The 15973-nt window shown below is 35.6% G+C and overlaps 1 protein-coding gene and 2 long non-coding RNA genes across 7 annotated transcripts in view; 2 read left to right on the plus strand and 1 right to left on the minus strand.

Moving 5' to 3' along the window:
* Nucleotides 1–15973, minus strand: part of LOC141656061 (uncharacterized) — a 241084-nt gene that overhangs the window by 145195 nt on the left and 79916 nt on the right. The gene's annotated exons all lie outside the window — the stretch shown is intronic.
* LOC141657254 (uncharacterized) lies at nt 857–6771 on the plus strand. Of its 4 annotated transcripts, XM_074464419.1 has the most exons (9): nt 857–1063; nt 2382–2432; nt 2852–2949; nt 3086–3153; nt 3689–3761; nt 4047–4138; nt 4236–4343; nt 5751–5850; nt 6430–6771. In XM_074464419.1, the coding sequence occupies exons 3-9, from the start codon at nt 2866–2868 to the stop codon at nt 6604–6606; spliced, it is 702 nt and encodes a 233-aa protein (XP_074320520.1). In that variant the 5' UTR covers nt 857–1063; nt 2382–2432; nt 2852–2865; the 3' UTR covers nt 6607–6771. The 4 variants fall into 4 exon arrangements, with proteins under 4 accessions (XP_074320520.1, XP_074320522.1, XP_074320521.1 ...); XM_074464421.1 differs by lacking the exon at nt 2382–2432 and having other exon boundaries at nt 2852–2953; XM_074464420.1 differs by lacking the exon at nt 2382–2432 and having other exon boundaries at nt 3073–3153.
* On the plus strand, nt 12400–14747 carry LOC141656059 (uncharacterized). 2 transcript variants are annotated; one of them, XR_012548312.1, is made up of 4 exons: nt 12400–12524; nt 12623–12711; nt 13841–13934; nt 14513–14747. It is a non-coding gene; the product is annotated as an uncharacterized LOC141656059 (long non-coding RNA). The 2 variants fall into 2 exon arrangements; XR_012548311.1 differs by having other exon boundaries at nt 12400–12711.

A 15973-nucleotide genomic window follows, 5' to 3' on the forward strand; every position in this document is an offset into this window, starting at 1 on the left:
ACTTGTTGCCGAATTCTGACAATTTCATGACCGCTTGCAACGGGATGACTTTCAGTGTATTTTTTGAGATAGCAAACGAGGTCGGTTTGAGGTGTTCTTGCACTCGTTGGAAAGGTGGGAGTACATGCTTTACAGGAGTTGTGAACACGGTGGCCAAAGGTGGTCATACGTGGGGTCGATTGGTGCATAAATTAAGGCTGGTCAGAGAAAGGGTTAGAAGTTTGGGATTATATCGGGTTGTTAGAGGGGTTTCGAGGGTCTTTTAATGGGGTTATGACGTTTTGTTTGGTCTGAAATTTGGTATGTAGGTTGAGGGGGAGTGCAGGGTATGTTGTAGTTGTGTTGTTTGTGGTGGTCGTTGGTTGCAAATGGTGGTCCAAAGGGAGTGGATTGACCCGCGGAAAAATCCTACATTGATTTACATCAAATCCATGTGACCAATCTTACTTTACACACCAATCTACCCCACATAACGCCACCTTTGACCACCATGTTGACAACCGCTGGAAAGCATGTATTCCAACCTTTCCAACGAATTTAAGAAAGCTCAAACCGACCTCGTTTGCTATCTCAAACATCGAATGAAAGTCACCTCATTACAAGTGTTCAAATATTGGCCAAAATGTCGTATTTGACAATAAAAATCGGAATTTTATTTTCGCAGTATACATTTTACTCAATTTAGTACATTTTTTACATTAATTTCCATTTGCATACCCTTGTACTACCAACACCCCTGAATTAAGTTCTCTCAAATTCCAACCATACAACCTCTTAAATCGATCATATTTCTTCGATTATACATTATAAATCGAATATGTAACACGTTTTTGGTTTGGTAAATTAGAAATTATACATGAAATGGGCGTTTCCTTTTATCTAATTCCCTATTTGGACGTTACACAATAACACAAACAATAAGACGATCATCCTCTCAATCTCTCTGCTAAAGAAAATCCATCTCCAATATTCACCATAAATTGTCACCGGCGACGCTTCAGTCTTCACCATCCACCCTCATCGCCACCGTCAGCGCTTCGCCATCAACACCTGCCTCAGTGAAGTAAGTATACCCCCAATTTCCAAACCCTAATTGATATAATTGATAAATTGAATTGATATAATGATGTAAATATGTAATGAATGTATGTATTTATGAAGGTGAAGCGATATAATACTATAATGAATGTATCAAATGTATGAATCGAGATAGTCGTATGGTGTTCAATTGTTTAAACTTCAAATTGCTGCGTTTTTTGTTTGTTTAGTGAACTAGTGAAGTGAAGTACTGAAGTTTGTATGTTGTATTGCCGTATTGGTGATTTGGTGTTTGCCAGTAATTAATTCATTTGTAAATTTGGTGATTGAATGAAGTTGTTACTTGTTATCTGCCCTGCTCTTAATTCAAGTTGGTTAATTGTGTTACTAAACCATTTACTCATTAGGCTGCTATTAGGCTGAATAGGCTGAATAGGCTCATATTGTTGCCTTGGTGTTATATTGTTATCGACTTATCCTCGCAAATTATAATTACTTTTTCTTTAGTATACTTTTTTTTTTCTATTGTGCCCACCATGTCGATAATTCCTGCGTCCGCCCCTGCCCTCCGTCCCAATCATTTGTTTACCCTTGATAAAAATATCTGCCACAGTATAAAAACGGTAAATAATTGATTGGGATAGGAGAAGTAGGCTGTTATCCTTGGGATATGATGTGATTAAGCAAACATAAGCAGATGCTATTATGAATTTGTTCAGTTTTATGGATGTTTAAAAATTTTAACAGGGTTTCCATCCTCCAAATACCTGTGTAAAACAGTTTACACTAGAATAATCGTAAAAACACGTGCTATTGACTCGAATACCCCATATGAAACAGTTTCTGATAACTGGCATATGGTATGAATTGGATATAATCATGTCTTTAATTTATGGTTTTACACAATTTATGTCTTAAATCCATCAATTTGGGTCAAAACACATACTCAGCTGTTTTATTGCATTTTAGTTCTGTAACGAAGAAACAATAAGATATCAAACTCAGGGGAAAATAAAAGAATATCTACCAGTCGGGTATTTTAACTATACGTCTATACACTAAACATCTAGCAATCCTGACTTAGTTACAATATGAAACCACTCAAAAAATGAGAAACGATATTTGGTTCAGATATCCGCTTCATTGAATCTGCAGACGGAAATGCCACCATCCAATCTAGACATTTACAGTGTGTCTGTGTTGTGTGATACATTCTGCTCTTTCACTTCATTTAGAGTTAAGTGGCACACTCTTTGAGTCTTCATTCGTCTCACACAGTTAAACAACCTGGCTTCTTGACAATCTGAGCTTAGTTGAGTTGGGATTTTTCTGTAACGTTTCAGGGTTTGACAAGATTGCTTCTTAGGCTTTTTGGCCAACAGTGGGTTACTGCTGTGAGTTGGGATTTTACTGCTGTTAATTGCCTGCTTTATATTTGAACGAAAATAAAAGGATAGTATGTGAAGTTGCTTTCAACCTCGCAAGGATTTAAGCAAGACACACGATTCAACCTCGCAAGGAAGAATTAACACTATAAACTCACAAGTTTAAAGTAAAGGGTTGCTCGCTTTTTAATGTGCTTTATACAGATATTGGTTGTATATTTGGGAGTGTGAACTATCATAATCTACGCACTTATTTTTTTTTTTTTCCTTATGCTTAGTTTAGCCTGATTCAATTTGAATTTCTTTTTGTCCGACTTATGCAAGATTAGTCTGGGATCGAGGGCTGAATTTCGCTAGTGAGTTATATTGTTAGCACGGCTTAATCTTGACTCATCATAATGTACAATTATATGTTTTGCACCTGTCAGGAAGAAGTCTTGGAATGGGCTTGAGCAAAACTGAGATAAATTTAAGAAGGCTACTTGCATCGGCACCTCGGCAGCAAAATCAGGCAAAACTAATCCATGTATGTAAGTTCGAAGAACTTTCTCTTTATTCCCGCCCTCTCAAGTCTCATCTCTTTCTCTTATAACATGTCGATATACTATTACATCATTGCCACTTCTGTATGGGTACTTATATCTTGAAGGACAATGATGCAGTATGTAGCCACGCTTAGAGAATTGTTAGAACAGCTCACTGAAGAGACTACTCCAGATGGCTTACCCAGGTGTGCACTTTTTACTTCTCAGTTTTTGATCAATTTATAAATTTTGTTTATGCAATGCTAAACGGTGTCAATAGTTTTAGCCCAATGTGATGAAAATGTGGAATTCAGGGGTGTGGCTGTCTGGAGCAGTTGCTATATGCCGCAGTGTAGCTTTTCTACTTCCCATTTTTCCTGCATGACCATCTTATGTAGTAGGCTCTTGTTGAGAGTAGACTTTTCAACTGCCAAGGGCTGTGGTTTTTCTTGTTGTTAATTAGCACGAGTGTTTGTGAATTAGAGAATTCGGATTGGGATAGATAGTGAAATAGCTAGAACTACATCTACATTTAGTTCGGTTATTATTTTCTGGGCAGCACAGTAAAATTTCTAGTGTCGTGGTTCTGTTCTGTCCGAAAGTATTTCCAGTAGTTGGTACGCGTGTCAGCTTGTGCACTGTGTACTGCTCTGTTAGAGTTTTATCCTGCTTGTTGTGACTTTGTTGCTTTGTTGTCTCATGAGTCCCGATATTATTTCTTGTATGGGTTTTTATTTGTAGGGTCTCAAAAGCTAAGGTGAATGATTATTCTGAGAAGGTAGAATCTATCGCTTCACAATTAGCTTCACCGGTGGTGAGTTTTTTGTTGATGCATTCTAATTTACAATTCACCAACTTAACACTGATTTTGTTGTGTTCAACCATAGTAACTACTAATTACTGCCAACAAACGCTGCTTAGGAACTATGTGTCCCTCTACACTTGTCTTACCATCTTTCAATTATCCTTTATCATTGTGGATGGAGAATTCAGAGTTGATTTGCATCTCTATCATAGATATAGGGCTTTTATACTGTGACTCTGGATTGGTCTTGATGGGTTGATTCAGTTTGATGATAACTTTGTATGTCAATGGTAGGAAATCTTTGTAGAGACAACACCTGAGGAAATCCCTACACATATCGAAGAGGAAAAAGTAGTATCCCCACCTGGACTAAGGAAGAGGCCTGTGTAAGTTAGCACATGAATAAATTTAGTGGCGTTATATGTGCTTGTCAAGTCCGTTGAAGGTAAAGGTAAAGTAACCTGAGGAGTTTGATGAATGCAGGCCATCCTCATTTGTAGAAGATAAATCTCCTGATAATAATATTGGTGACCAATCCTCAAAGCATGTCAAATTGGATGCGGCTGCACATTCGCATATTGATAAGCACAGGTATTTGCATTTACAATTATAAATTATTGGTGTGCTTCAAGTTGTGTTTTTTGTTTCCCTAAATGCACATATTTGCATTAGCCAATAATTGAGAGGGGAGAAACAAGGTGGGTAACATCTGAGAACTGATTTTAGTCTCTGCATATGCAAATTATTCAGTTATTTGGCTTAAGAAAGGATTACTTTGTCCTGACTACTGAATGACAGAAAAAACCAGCATAATAGCGGATCCATCTTATATGATCCTCACATTCCCTAGGACGGAAAATTTCATTTTGTCCAATTTTTGTGTGGAAAAATATCAAATTCTATTTTTTTTACATAGTAATAGTAATACTCCTCCAACAGTCTGATTCATCACACTTTCCTCTTTGGGGTGTTTCCACATATTCTTTTGGATTTTTTTTTGGTAAATTCTATACAAAGCAATGATTAAACTAGCTCCACTCGATTGACCCATTCAGCCCTTCTTTACCCCAACCGAAAACCACCTCCAACCCTAAATCACCTAGCCAACCACTGTTAACCACTTAACCACCCATGCTGGAATACCCTCTACACTGCGTGATTTTCCCAAATCACGAACTACTCCCCCACCATGTCAAAACAGCCCACCTACAACCCAAAACCCAAACGCCACCCCTAGAAACCCCCTTCCCTACCCTCAAAAATCTTAGATCTAGGTGGGTCGCGAATTTGAGGAGGTGAGAGAGGAAGTTGGTAGGTAAGGTTGTTCTTAGGGTGGGGATTTGCTGTTTCAGGGATGGGACAAATTTACTGATAGTGAGTGAAGGTGGTGGTGAGTAGGTGGCGATGGTGGTGGGTGACCGAAGATGGGGTCCTATGATGTGTGGGTGGATGGAAGGGGTTTTATGGTGATGCGTGGTTGGAGGTGGTGTGTGGCTAAGGGTAGTGGTCTGCTGATGGACGGATGACGCAGGTGCTGGGTAGTTGAGCTAGTGAGTTAATGAAAAGGAGGGAAGGGTTGGGCAAGGGTAAATAGGTACTCGTACCGTTTCTTAAAAAATCGATTCAAAAGCAAAAGTAAAGGACCAGATGGGTCGGTGGGAGTATATCTTTCAAAGTATTCACGACAGGAAAAAAAATAGGTTCCACCATTGAACTAACATGCCACTTTTGAATCAGAAGAATGACAAGAATCAAGCATTGAAACTTTAGCAGCTCAGCCATTCAATCACAAGAAACAAGGATAGTAGACTAGTTACTAGTTTCTGATAACGATCTAGTTTTTGGTGAAAGTTTTATTAGTTGTGTCGTTTATGTTCTTCAAAGAAAATGTAGAAGCCATGTAGGCATTTTCTTTTAATAATTATAGCACTTCATTGAATATGTTGTTTGTACTTCCGCAAAGTATTGTCATGAAACCTCACCTCGCTTTTTCTACAGAAAGCTTCAAGAAGACTTGACTGATGAAATGGTTCAAATGGCTCGGCAGCTAAAAGAAAATAGCCTTATGATGAATCGCTCTGTGAAAAATGCTGAGAAGGTATGATGAACGGTTGTTCCTCGAAACTGTCTTGACCTCTTCAGGTCTTGCATTCCAAACTTAGGTGCTTTAAATTTTGTTCCCGGCTCAAATTGATTAGCTTTCAAGATGATCAATCTTACCTATGATTGGATCAAGTTTTGCTCTAAAAATACGACTCAGATGCTTTAATTGAAAACCATGCTGAAGCAGCCATCTTACACCCTCAGACGCAATTCACAAAGTCACAACTTAAATGTTTATAAGTGGATATATTGTGATTTGTGAACTTATTCTGAATTGTTGAAATATTGTGACGCACTGTGTCTAGGTGCGTTGCTTTGACAATGCAGTGCCACATCCCTGAAGTCGTGTGAGAATAATGTTTCCTAAGTGATGAAACATAAGCACAAATTTATATGAAGCGGCTATTATCTGGGTAACCGAACCATATTCCCTGTAATAATATGAGGAATATATAAGGATGGGTTTGGTCTCACGTATAAAATTGTTTCATATGTGGTTTTGTACATGTCTTTCTAAGTGTCTACAGTTAATAATTATATTGTTTCTTGTCATTGTCGTCCTGGATGAGTACAGATACTTGATTCGACCGAGCAGGCAATTGAGCACAGCTTGGCAAGCACAAGCCACGTCAATGTTCGGGCAACAAATGTGTTTTCGCAAAGTTCAAAGACGTCGTGTTTTACATGGCTTGCTATGCTTGTCATGGTGATGGTGTTCATGATGGTTGTTCTCCTTATCAGAATTACCTAAGCTTGCACTTGTTATCTAATACCACACCTATCAACATAATGGTGGGCATTGCCAACTATGTATAGACTAATTATGTAGAAATATTGAACAAATTTCAACAAAATTTGTATTATGCATAATCTGGTAATGTTTTTGAGTCCATGAAAATATAGTGCTTCCCTTTTACTCTAACTGGTTTTAATCATGTGAAAAAAAATGCACGGGTTGATTTTTAGATTATGACATACGAAATATGTTAGTTAATATACAATAATTAGATGTATTTAAAACTTTATATACATTAGTTTTAAGTGACATATACGAAGTCGATTTCATTCAATTACTGAAGATTTGCGTTATGATTTTCCAAATTTATTGTATGTAGCAGTACTCTTCATTTCAATTATGTTATTTTTTCCGTATTAATCTTGGATTGTGATTCTCTTATTCTTCTACCTAGGGTTTTGATAATCGTTCTTTGATTTCTGTTGTTCGAAATTATTAATTTAAGCTTGCTTTACTGTTTGATTGCGAATTGTCGAATTTTTTGCCATCTAAAAAACAACTGTTTTGGAGCGTTTAATTGCAATGTGATGGGTGCGCTTCATTATTCAGAGGTTGAAAACTTGTCCGTTCCGTTCCGATCATTTGATCGTACTAAATTTCGAAATGAGGTTTAAAATGTGCTGCAAGTCTGTAACTGAAGGATATGTTACTTTATGTTTGGATGAACGTTGTAAATGGGAATATTTTACAATGAGAGTGAAAAACCATCCAAATCAAACACTTTCTTTGTGGGTGACGGTGCATACTACGATTTCGAAATGAGGTTTAAAATGTGCTGCAAGTCTGTAACTGAAGGATGTTACTTTATGTTTGGATGAACGTTGTAAATGGGAATATTTTACAATAAGAGTGAAAAACCATCCAAATCAAACACTTTTTTTGTGGGTGACGGTGCATACTGCATACCACCTCTACGTTGTAACTTACAACGGTTATAAGCAAGATTAATTGTTGGGGGAATTAAGGCATTGGTCTGAAACAATGGAAATGGACTGTGGACAACATTAGTATGGTGTATCAGTGCATGATTTTAGGACGCGCTTGTTAGATTTGATGCGACTTAATCCTCCCGGTTCTCTACCTCACTTATTTGAATTCACGACTTTTATCGCTTTCATGGATTTAGTGTGCTTAGATTATACTCCTCTCCGTCCTAATCATTGTGTACCTTCAATAAAAATATCAGCCGCCAAAAATAAAAAAAGGTAAACAAATGATCGGGGTAGGAGAATTAGGTTATATCCTCGTTATATGATGTAGTTAGGCAAAAAGGAGCAGATGCGTTTATGAAATTCTTCAGTTTTATGGATGTTTATGAATTTAATAGGGTTGACGTCCTCCAAATACCTGTGTAAGGCGGTTTACACAAGAATAGTCCTAAAAACACATTCTATTTTATTGCATTTTAGTTCAGTAGCCAGTTAACAATATGAAACCATTCAAAAAGTTGAGAAACATAACCTGGATGTACAGTGTGTCTGCTTCATTGAAACCGCAACGCCATCATCCATTCTAGATTTATTGTATGTTTGTGTTGTCACCTGTTGTGTGATACATTCTGCTCTTTGACTTCATTTAGAGTTAAGTGGGACACTCTTTGAGTCGTCATTCATCCTGGATTATTGACCATCTGATCTTAGTTGAGTTGGGATTTTTCGTAACTATGTTCAGTTTCAGGGTTTGACAAGATTGCATCTTACGCTCTCTGGCCAATAATGGGTTTCTGCTGTGAACCAACTGTCTCGAAAGATCGAACAAGCAGTGCCACTCCCCCTAAAGATCCCTTCTTAGCCAAAGATTTGGCCACAATAATGGAGAGAGTAGAAGTCAAATCAATGCGATTATGATACACTGTTGATTATGATACACTGTTGATTATGGGTCACCCGTAGACATCCTCTCCCTATTCTTAACACAGGGCCAAAATAATGGAGAGTAGCAGTCGATCAATGCGAGAGTCGTTCAAACACTGCAAAATTGTATTTCTTATCAATGATCTCACATTTCATGTAACCTCAGTGATTGTCATTCGCCACCAAAATGAATTCTACCCCGATACTCCTACCAGGAACTTGGACTCAGCCCAGCAGTGCCTGTCTTGTGGTTCTTCAAGACTGGATTCGACATTCAGATGGAAACTCAGTTTTCTCGGATTTGTAAGACCCTTACACGGTGTCTCTTCTCGTACATTTCAGAAGGTGTGAGCGGCTTAAGCTTGACAAGTGACACCAGTATATATGCGGCGTCTCCTCATATAAGTATTCTGCCAGACTGTAAACTAAGCGGTTGGTTGCATTATGATTAGATCTTAAGGTATTTTAGGGTAAACGGGAAGGGGTCCTTGTCCATTCCCTACTAACTTTGTTATTCATTTGAGTTTCTTACACGTAGAATAAGAAATGGTCGGATGTATATAGTTGCATTGAGAATCACATTTTAAAGGAAAAATCAAAGGACTCAGAAGCCACAACCACAATTAATTAAAGAACATGGAAGGGTTATTACAGCAAGGGAGGAGAAGAAGGATTAAATTACTCGTTATTTTCAAATCAATACAGTAAATAATCATATCATATCTAAACTAATTGAGTTTAGACCAAATAATAATACAAAATCTGACTAATTAATGAAATCAATACAACTGTAAGTCTAAAATCATCATTAAACCCTAAAACTCCAAATCATCAAGGCTAAAATCGTCAATTTCGAATTGCATCAAGAGGTCATGAAGATCATCGTCGGCATGAAAATCCAACAAACTGTCACAATCGGCCACGTTACCGGAATTAAGTACTTGGAGTTGAGCAGTGTTAGAACAGTTATACCCTCCAAATACAACATCATCATCAAGATTGAAACATTCATCATAATCAATCAAGGGCATATGATGAGAATCATCTAAGTGCTGTAATCCCATGTCCAACATCATACGATCCTCACTTAAAACAGTTGAATTCATCCCATCAATTTGACCGTTATACCCCTCAACCTCTATTTGATTAACTGTTTCACCCACATTACCAGAATTAACAACCACATCATCAATATTGAAACTTTCATCATATAATAGACTATCCCACACCCCATCATATTCAGCAGTCTCGGTTTGATTAACCGTTTCGCCCACATCTTCGACCCTTCCGTCATACCCATCAAAATTCAAAGACTCAGTAACTTGAGAGTTACCGTTGCAGTAATTTTGGGAAGCCACGACAGCAGCCTCCTTGGTGAAATTAATCTTGTCATTCACACTCTGGATCTTTCCTTCCAAAATCCCCGCTAATTTCTTCAAATCCCCGATACCCAAATCCTTAATAAACTCGTTATTATAACCCCTTTTAACCTTATTATGATAATGATGATTCAATTTTGTCTTTTTCGCCCCTTTCTCACCATAATACCTAGTAATTAATTCGTTGGGGGCATCGGGTTTAGAACACGCAGAATTGAGGGACGTTATTAGGTTGATCAGCCTCATAGAAGATGAGAAGTAAATCAGTATCACAAAGGGTAGAAAGCTCTTTAGCTTTCTTAAACACGGTTGATTTCCGCTCCTTGAAACCCTTCTTCTCCTTGATCGCTTTACAAACCATCTTTGATCTTTTTAGTTGTTTTTTATTATGGTTTGTGTTGAAATTGGTAGTGAAATTGTGATGAACAGTAATTGTAATTGTAAATTGATGGAGGGAAGCAAGTCTGTCTGTATATTATAGTTGAATTTGAGATTGAATTGAAGTCGGTTAATAGGGTTAAACGGTAATAATAAGGCGGGAGCGAGAGGAAACAAGCGCGTTCTTTGTTTTGACAATTACTGTACGGCTGTACCCGTTAATTAAGTCGGTTGATTTGTACTTACCCTTTCTGGGCTTATGGATTTGATTGGGCTTAATAGTTATTTTAAATCTTGATATTTGACCCGTTTATAATCCTCTATACTTTGTACTCCGTATATACTAAAAGAATAAAAGGCAAATAAATAATTGTGACAAAAAAAAGTATAATTTTATAATTAATTGTGAGCATATCCGAATATGTGCTATAAATATAAGTTACTATTTTATGATAAAACTAGTCCATATATTTTGTACAAATGTAAATAATTTAATTGAACTTTTGATTTGTAAGAGTTGTGTCTTGTGTCATACGGAGTATATGTGACTTTGCCTGATAAAATCAACCCGAATCAAATAATCGATATGAAAAAGTTACCCCCAAGACTGAAATTGATCATAATTGAAGAATTGAATATGACATGAACTTCAAATTGCCCGATTCAATTAGAACTTAACCTGGGTTTTGGTCGACTTGTAAGGTCCTGTTCTTTCTGGCTTTTTAGAACTGAACTGAACTGAATGGAGCTGAACTGAACTGAACTGAACTGAATAGAGCTGAACTGAATTAAAGGTGATTAGAGCTGAACTGAACCATAATAATAATAATAATAATAATAATAGTTATTATTATTATTATTATTACTACTACTACTACTACTACTACTACTACTACTACTACTAGAAGAAGAAGAAGAAGAAGAAGAAGATTACTAATAATAAAATATATACTAATAATTATACTAATTTGAGTGTTTAGGTAGCCACCACAAACCATCTTCTATCCTAATTATATGGAATAATGGAGCACCAATTTGCCAAATTGTTGTTCAAAGCCTAGCTCGTGTAAGTATCATACTAATTTGAGTGATTTAGTAGCCACCAAGAACCACCATCAATCCTAATTTAATTAAATAAATAAATAAAAGTTAAAAAATCCTAATTTTATTTTTAACAAACAAATAAATTTTGAATAATTAATTAAAAATCAACAAATAATATTAATAATTGATAAAAAAAATAATACTTTATTAATTGGAATCAATCTTTTGAGTCATTTGAGCAATTAGAATAAGTTTTAGGAAAAATGATGATTTCAGAGTTCATTTGGTTGGGTTTTAGGTAAAAAAGGGTACTAAAATAAAATGTTTAAGAAAAAATGTATGTGAAAAAATAAAGTTCGTATTTGAAAAAAAAAACGTATTTATAATAAAAGTAATAATAGTAATATTTTTAATAATACTATTAGTTTATTAAAATTAATAGTAGCAATGTTATTAATAATATTATAATTAATTAATAGTCATATTCATATTAATAAGAGTATTAGTAATTGTATTATTTATATTAATATCGATATTATTGATTGTAGTAATCACAATATTCATTATTATAATAATAATAATTGTGATGATTAATTAATTAATAACAATAATAAAAATATTAATAATATTGATATAAAAATTTTAATATAATAATAAAAATAATAAATATTAAAATATTAATAAAATCCATAAGATTAAGATAAGTAGAAATGAAATGTGCTGAACTTTGAGGCTGAACTGAACTAAACTGAATGAAGCTGAGCTGAACTAAACTGAACTGAGCTGAGCTGAGCTGAATTGAACTGAACTGAAAATAAGCCAGAAAAAATAGGGCCTAATTGGTTTTGACAGAACTTAAAAATTATTTACAATACCACTCGACTCGAAAATAACGTGATATTGACCGATCCGAGCTGTGCTCGAGATCTAGCTCCTTAGGGTGAGTACGTCTATCAATCTAGACCGTTAGATTAATGAGATCTGACGGCTAAAATAAAGCGCTGAGTTTAAGGGTAATTTCGTACTTTGCTCGCTTTGTATATAAAGTCATCAACAGCTTATTTCTGAGTATTATTCTTGCTGTCAATAATTTCTCACGCTTATTTCTCTCTCTTCAATTTCTCTCTGACGAAAAAACAATTTCGATAGCTCGATTCTTTCGCTTTCTCCTACGGCCTGACATTTATTTTATTTCAATTTTGCCAATATTTTTGATTAGGTTTTGTAATTGTGCATTTGAGCTTGTATTTATGTCAATAAATTGTTCATATCTTACCATGTGTTTCATAATCTATGCTTTAATTTGATTCTAATCAGGATATTTGTGCTAATGTCGGATAAAATCGCCATAATCGGTGTGACGCACGCGGCGAAGAAGCTTCAACGACGATGCGACTATTGTGATGGTACAATCTTTCTGCGTAAATTGTGGTTTGATTTATCTCGTTTACTGTTTAATTTTGAATTTTGATCTAATTTCTTTTTCTTGTGATTCTAATTCTAAATTGGCAAATCTTCTTTCAATTCATTTATATGCTGCATTGTTTCATGATTTTCTTTTGATTTATTCTTTCAATTCATTTAGTGACCTAACTTGATCGTGTTTTAGGGTGTGTTTGGATCGAGGGTTTTGTAGGGAAAAGAAAGGGAGGGGGATTTAAAATTCCTTGTTTGATAGCAAATGAGGGAGGAGGGAAATGGAGGGGGAGAGATTTGGAGGGATTCATTTTCCCTCCTCAACACAACAAGCAAGATTTGGAGGGAAATTGTATCCAAACACCCACTCCCCATTCCCCTTTCCCTTCCCTCCTTCCCCCTCCCCTCCCTTTCCTTCTACTTTTGCTATCCAAACACACTCTTAAAGTTGGTGAGCTTCGTGTGCGAGCTTTTTTAATCATATTCGTTGTGTTATATAATGGATAATTGTGTTTCTCTAATGATACAAGTGTGTTATTGTAATGATATAAAACTATAAATGTGTTATTTTAATGGTGTACTTATGTTACTTTAATGATATAGATGCGTGATTATAATAGTATAGGGGTGTTATTATAATAGCATCTCATATCAGGTTAGTGACTTAGTAACCTTATTCCTTGGGATATATTGTCAGTTGGTAACCTTACTTCCTTGAATTTCCTTAATTCTTCTCGTCTCGCTCTTTTACGGTTGAAATAAATTCTAAATCAGCGAACTCAAATTATCATCAAAATTCTAAAAATGCGGATAAGCGTGGTCTGAATTTTCAATCGGTTGATAAGAATAAGGACTGAGATGAGTGAGATCCTTAGGTTGACAAAAACGAATCAAGTAGTAATTCATATGTTTTTAGATTCATTCAATTGTTTATGCTTTAAGCATTGTCTTTTAGGCCAGTTTGTATTATTCTAGCTGTTTGCAATGTAAATCGTGATTATATGATAACTACGGAGTACTTCTTGTTATTTACAAATTTGTGATACACGACTTTTAATATATGTATATGTCAATTCAGTAACCGTGTTTTAATTATGCTTTATCATTTGATTGATGTAGCTAGGATTAGTGATCTCAATGTACGGCTGCTATGAGTATCACAATTATGCTAGTGGGGAAAGGGTCCGTAATGAGGGGATGGATTCAGAAAGAGGTGATTAATTACTTATGTTTATGGTTGAACTCCAATTGCCACCAATAATACTTTGAGCCCTCGATAACTCGTCCAACATGCTCGTCCGACTGCGATTCTGAGGCTATCTCCTCTAAATAATTTTTCAGGGAACAAAAATATATGGATGAATTCCTGTACTGCATTTTATATGTTCTTATTGTTTCAATTATAAATACCTCTGTTTACTGCTCTGCCATAATGCAGGGGAGCTAATGTTACGAGTACGAAATGTTTTTATCGTTTTCTTTGATGCTCTTCCTTTGATTTATTCAATATTCTATCTCGATAGGATTAGAAGATTAGTGAAATCTTCTGGTTAAGTTTTAATATGATTCACTCACATTTTCAGACCTCCGATTAAATTAGATCGACACCAGCAGTTAGTCCAAGTGTTCGGGTGTTATAAGTAACATTTAGTGTACGACTGACAGTTTGACATCATGGCATGACCGTTGATGTTAATCGAACCAAAATCATTTCGGGATTTAGCACATTGTTATTGTTTGTAATGTTGTTAGTTTGCTAACTAAAGTTTACTTGTGATGTCTTAAATGCAGGAGCAGTGATGCTGACAGATCCTATAAAATGGCATAATTGTGTGTAGAATATGAATTTTGTAAAAAGATTGATGAAGAAAGGTTTTGCAAGTAACACTTGGGCTCCATTTATGAATCGTTTTCTACTATTTTATACTAAGTACTCCATATGTTTTATATGATAATGCAAGCAAGTTTTTGCCCTCAGTTGATCCACTCTTTACACAAGCAAGGATAATTATTTTAAAGGCACGTAGTGTAGTAGCATCAAGGAACGTAATATATTAAAAGCTATTAGCTCAAATGGGAGAGCAATGTGCAAATTTTGCACAAAGGCATGGGTTCGAATCCCATATAGCCTAGTTAATTCAAGAATGGAGTGACCGACTTGTGATGCGGTAACTTTCTATTTACAAATTTTGTTATTTTCTTTCTTGATCCTGATTCATGACTCCCACCAGGAACTTGGACTCAGCCTAGCAGTGCCCGTCCATGTGGTTCTTCAAGACTATTCGACATTCAGACGGGAAGCTCGGTTTTCTCGGATTCGTAAGACTCTTACATGACGTCTCTTCTCGTACATTTCAGAAGGCGTGCGCTACTTAAAGTTGAAAGTCTGCCCAGATATAGCTATATCTGGGCAGTCTTTCTAATTACGTGATCATCAGATTCCCCACGTTTGAACCATCTTTGCTTAAGATGGGAGATTTTCTCCATGGAAGCTACGCCACGAAGGTTACTTCATTGTTAACCATTGTATGATGACACACAATGAGTTCAGATGTTATAATGAACAATCTTTGCCTATATTTCTGTCTCACTTTGTTATTCTTTTTTGGGTTTCTGTATTTTCCTCATATAAGTACCTCTGTCAGCCTGTCAACTGATTGTGGAGATGATTATCATTCAGAATTGTACAGGTTACATAAGACACTTAGAATACTGAGAGTTGTTTGATCAAATTTTATTAAAACACCTCAGCGATTCAAAAGCACATGGGCCTTTCTCAACTAATTTAGTCGGGAAAGTTACTAAGCGGTTGTGTTATTACTAGATCTGAATATATTACTACTAAAACTCTATATCTACACAGAATAAGTAATGGTCGGAAAAAAAGCTTGTTTGTTTTCCTGGGTTACTGCAACAATTCAAAAAGAAAAAACAACTCGATACCTTGACAAAAAATTCGAAAGGCAAAGCCAATTCAAGGACTCGCAACCACAATTAATGAAAACAACATCGAAAGGTTACAAACAATGAGGAAGAAGGATTACATTAATCGTTATTTTCAAATTAATACAATAAAGAATCATATCATATCTAAACTAATTGAGTTTAGACTAAAGAATAATACAAAATCTGACTAATTAATCAAATCAATACAATAAAAGAATAAAAAAAATACAACTTTTTACAATTAGACGCATCAACAGTAAGTAACACCTAAAACTCCAAATCATCAAGGTTAAAATCATCAACCTC

This window comes from Silene latifolia, chromosome 5 (assembly GCF_048544455.1).
Source record: "Silene latifolia isolate original U9 population chromosome 5, ASM4854445v1, whole genome shotgun sequence".
Classification (NCBI taxonomy): domain Eukaryota; kingdom Viridiplantae; phylum Streptophyta; class Magnoliopsida; order Caryophyllales; family Caryophyllaceae; genus Silene; species Silene latifolia.

Coding starts and splice junctions, on each gene's coding strand:
- LOC141657254 (XM_074464419.1), top strand. CDS start 2,866: ATGGGCTTGAGCAAAACTGAGATAAATTTAAGAAGGCTACTTGCATCG. Junction 3,762..4,046: donor CACAATTAGCTTCACCGGTG/GTGAGTTTTTTG, acceptor TGTCAATGGTAG/GAAATCTTTGTAGAGACAAC. Junction 4,139..4,235: donor GGACTAAGGAAGAGGCCTGT/GTAAGTTAGCAC, acceptor TGATGAATGCAG/GCCATCCTCATTTGTAGAAG.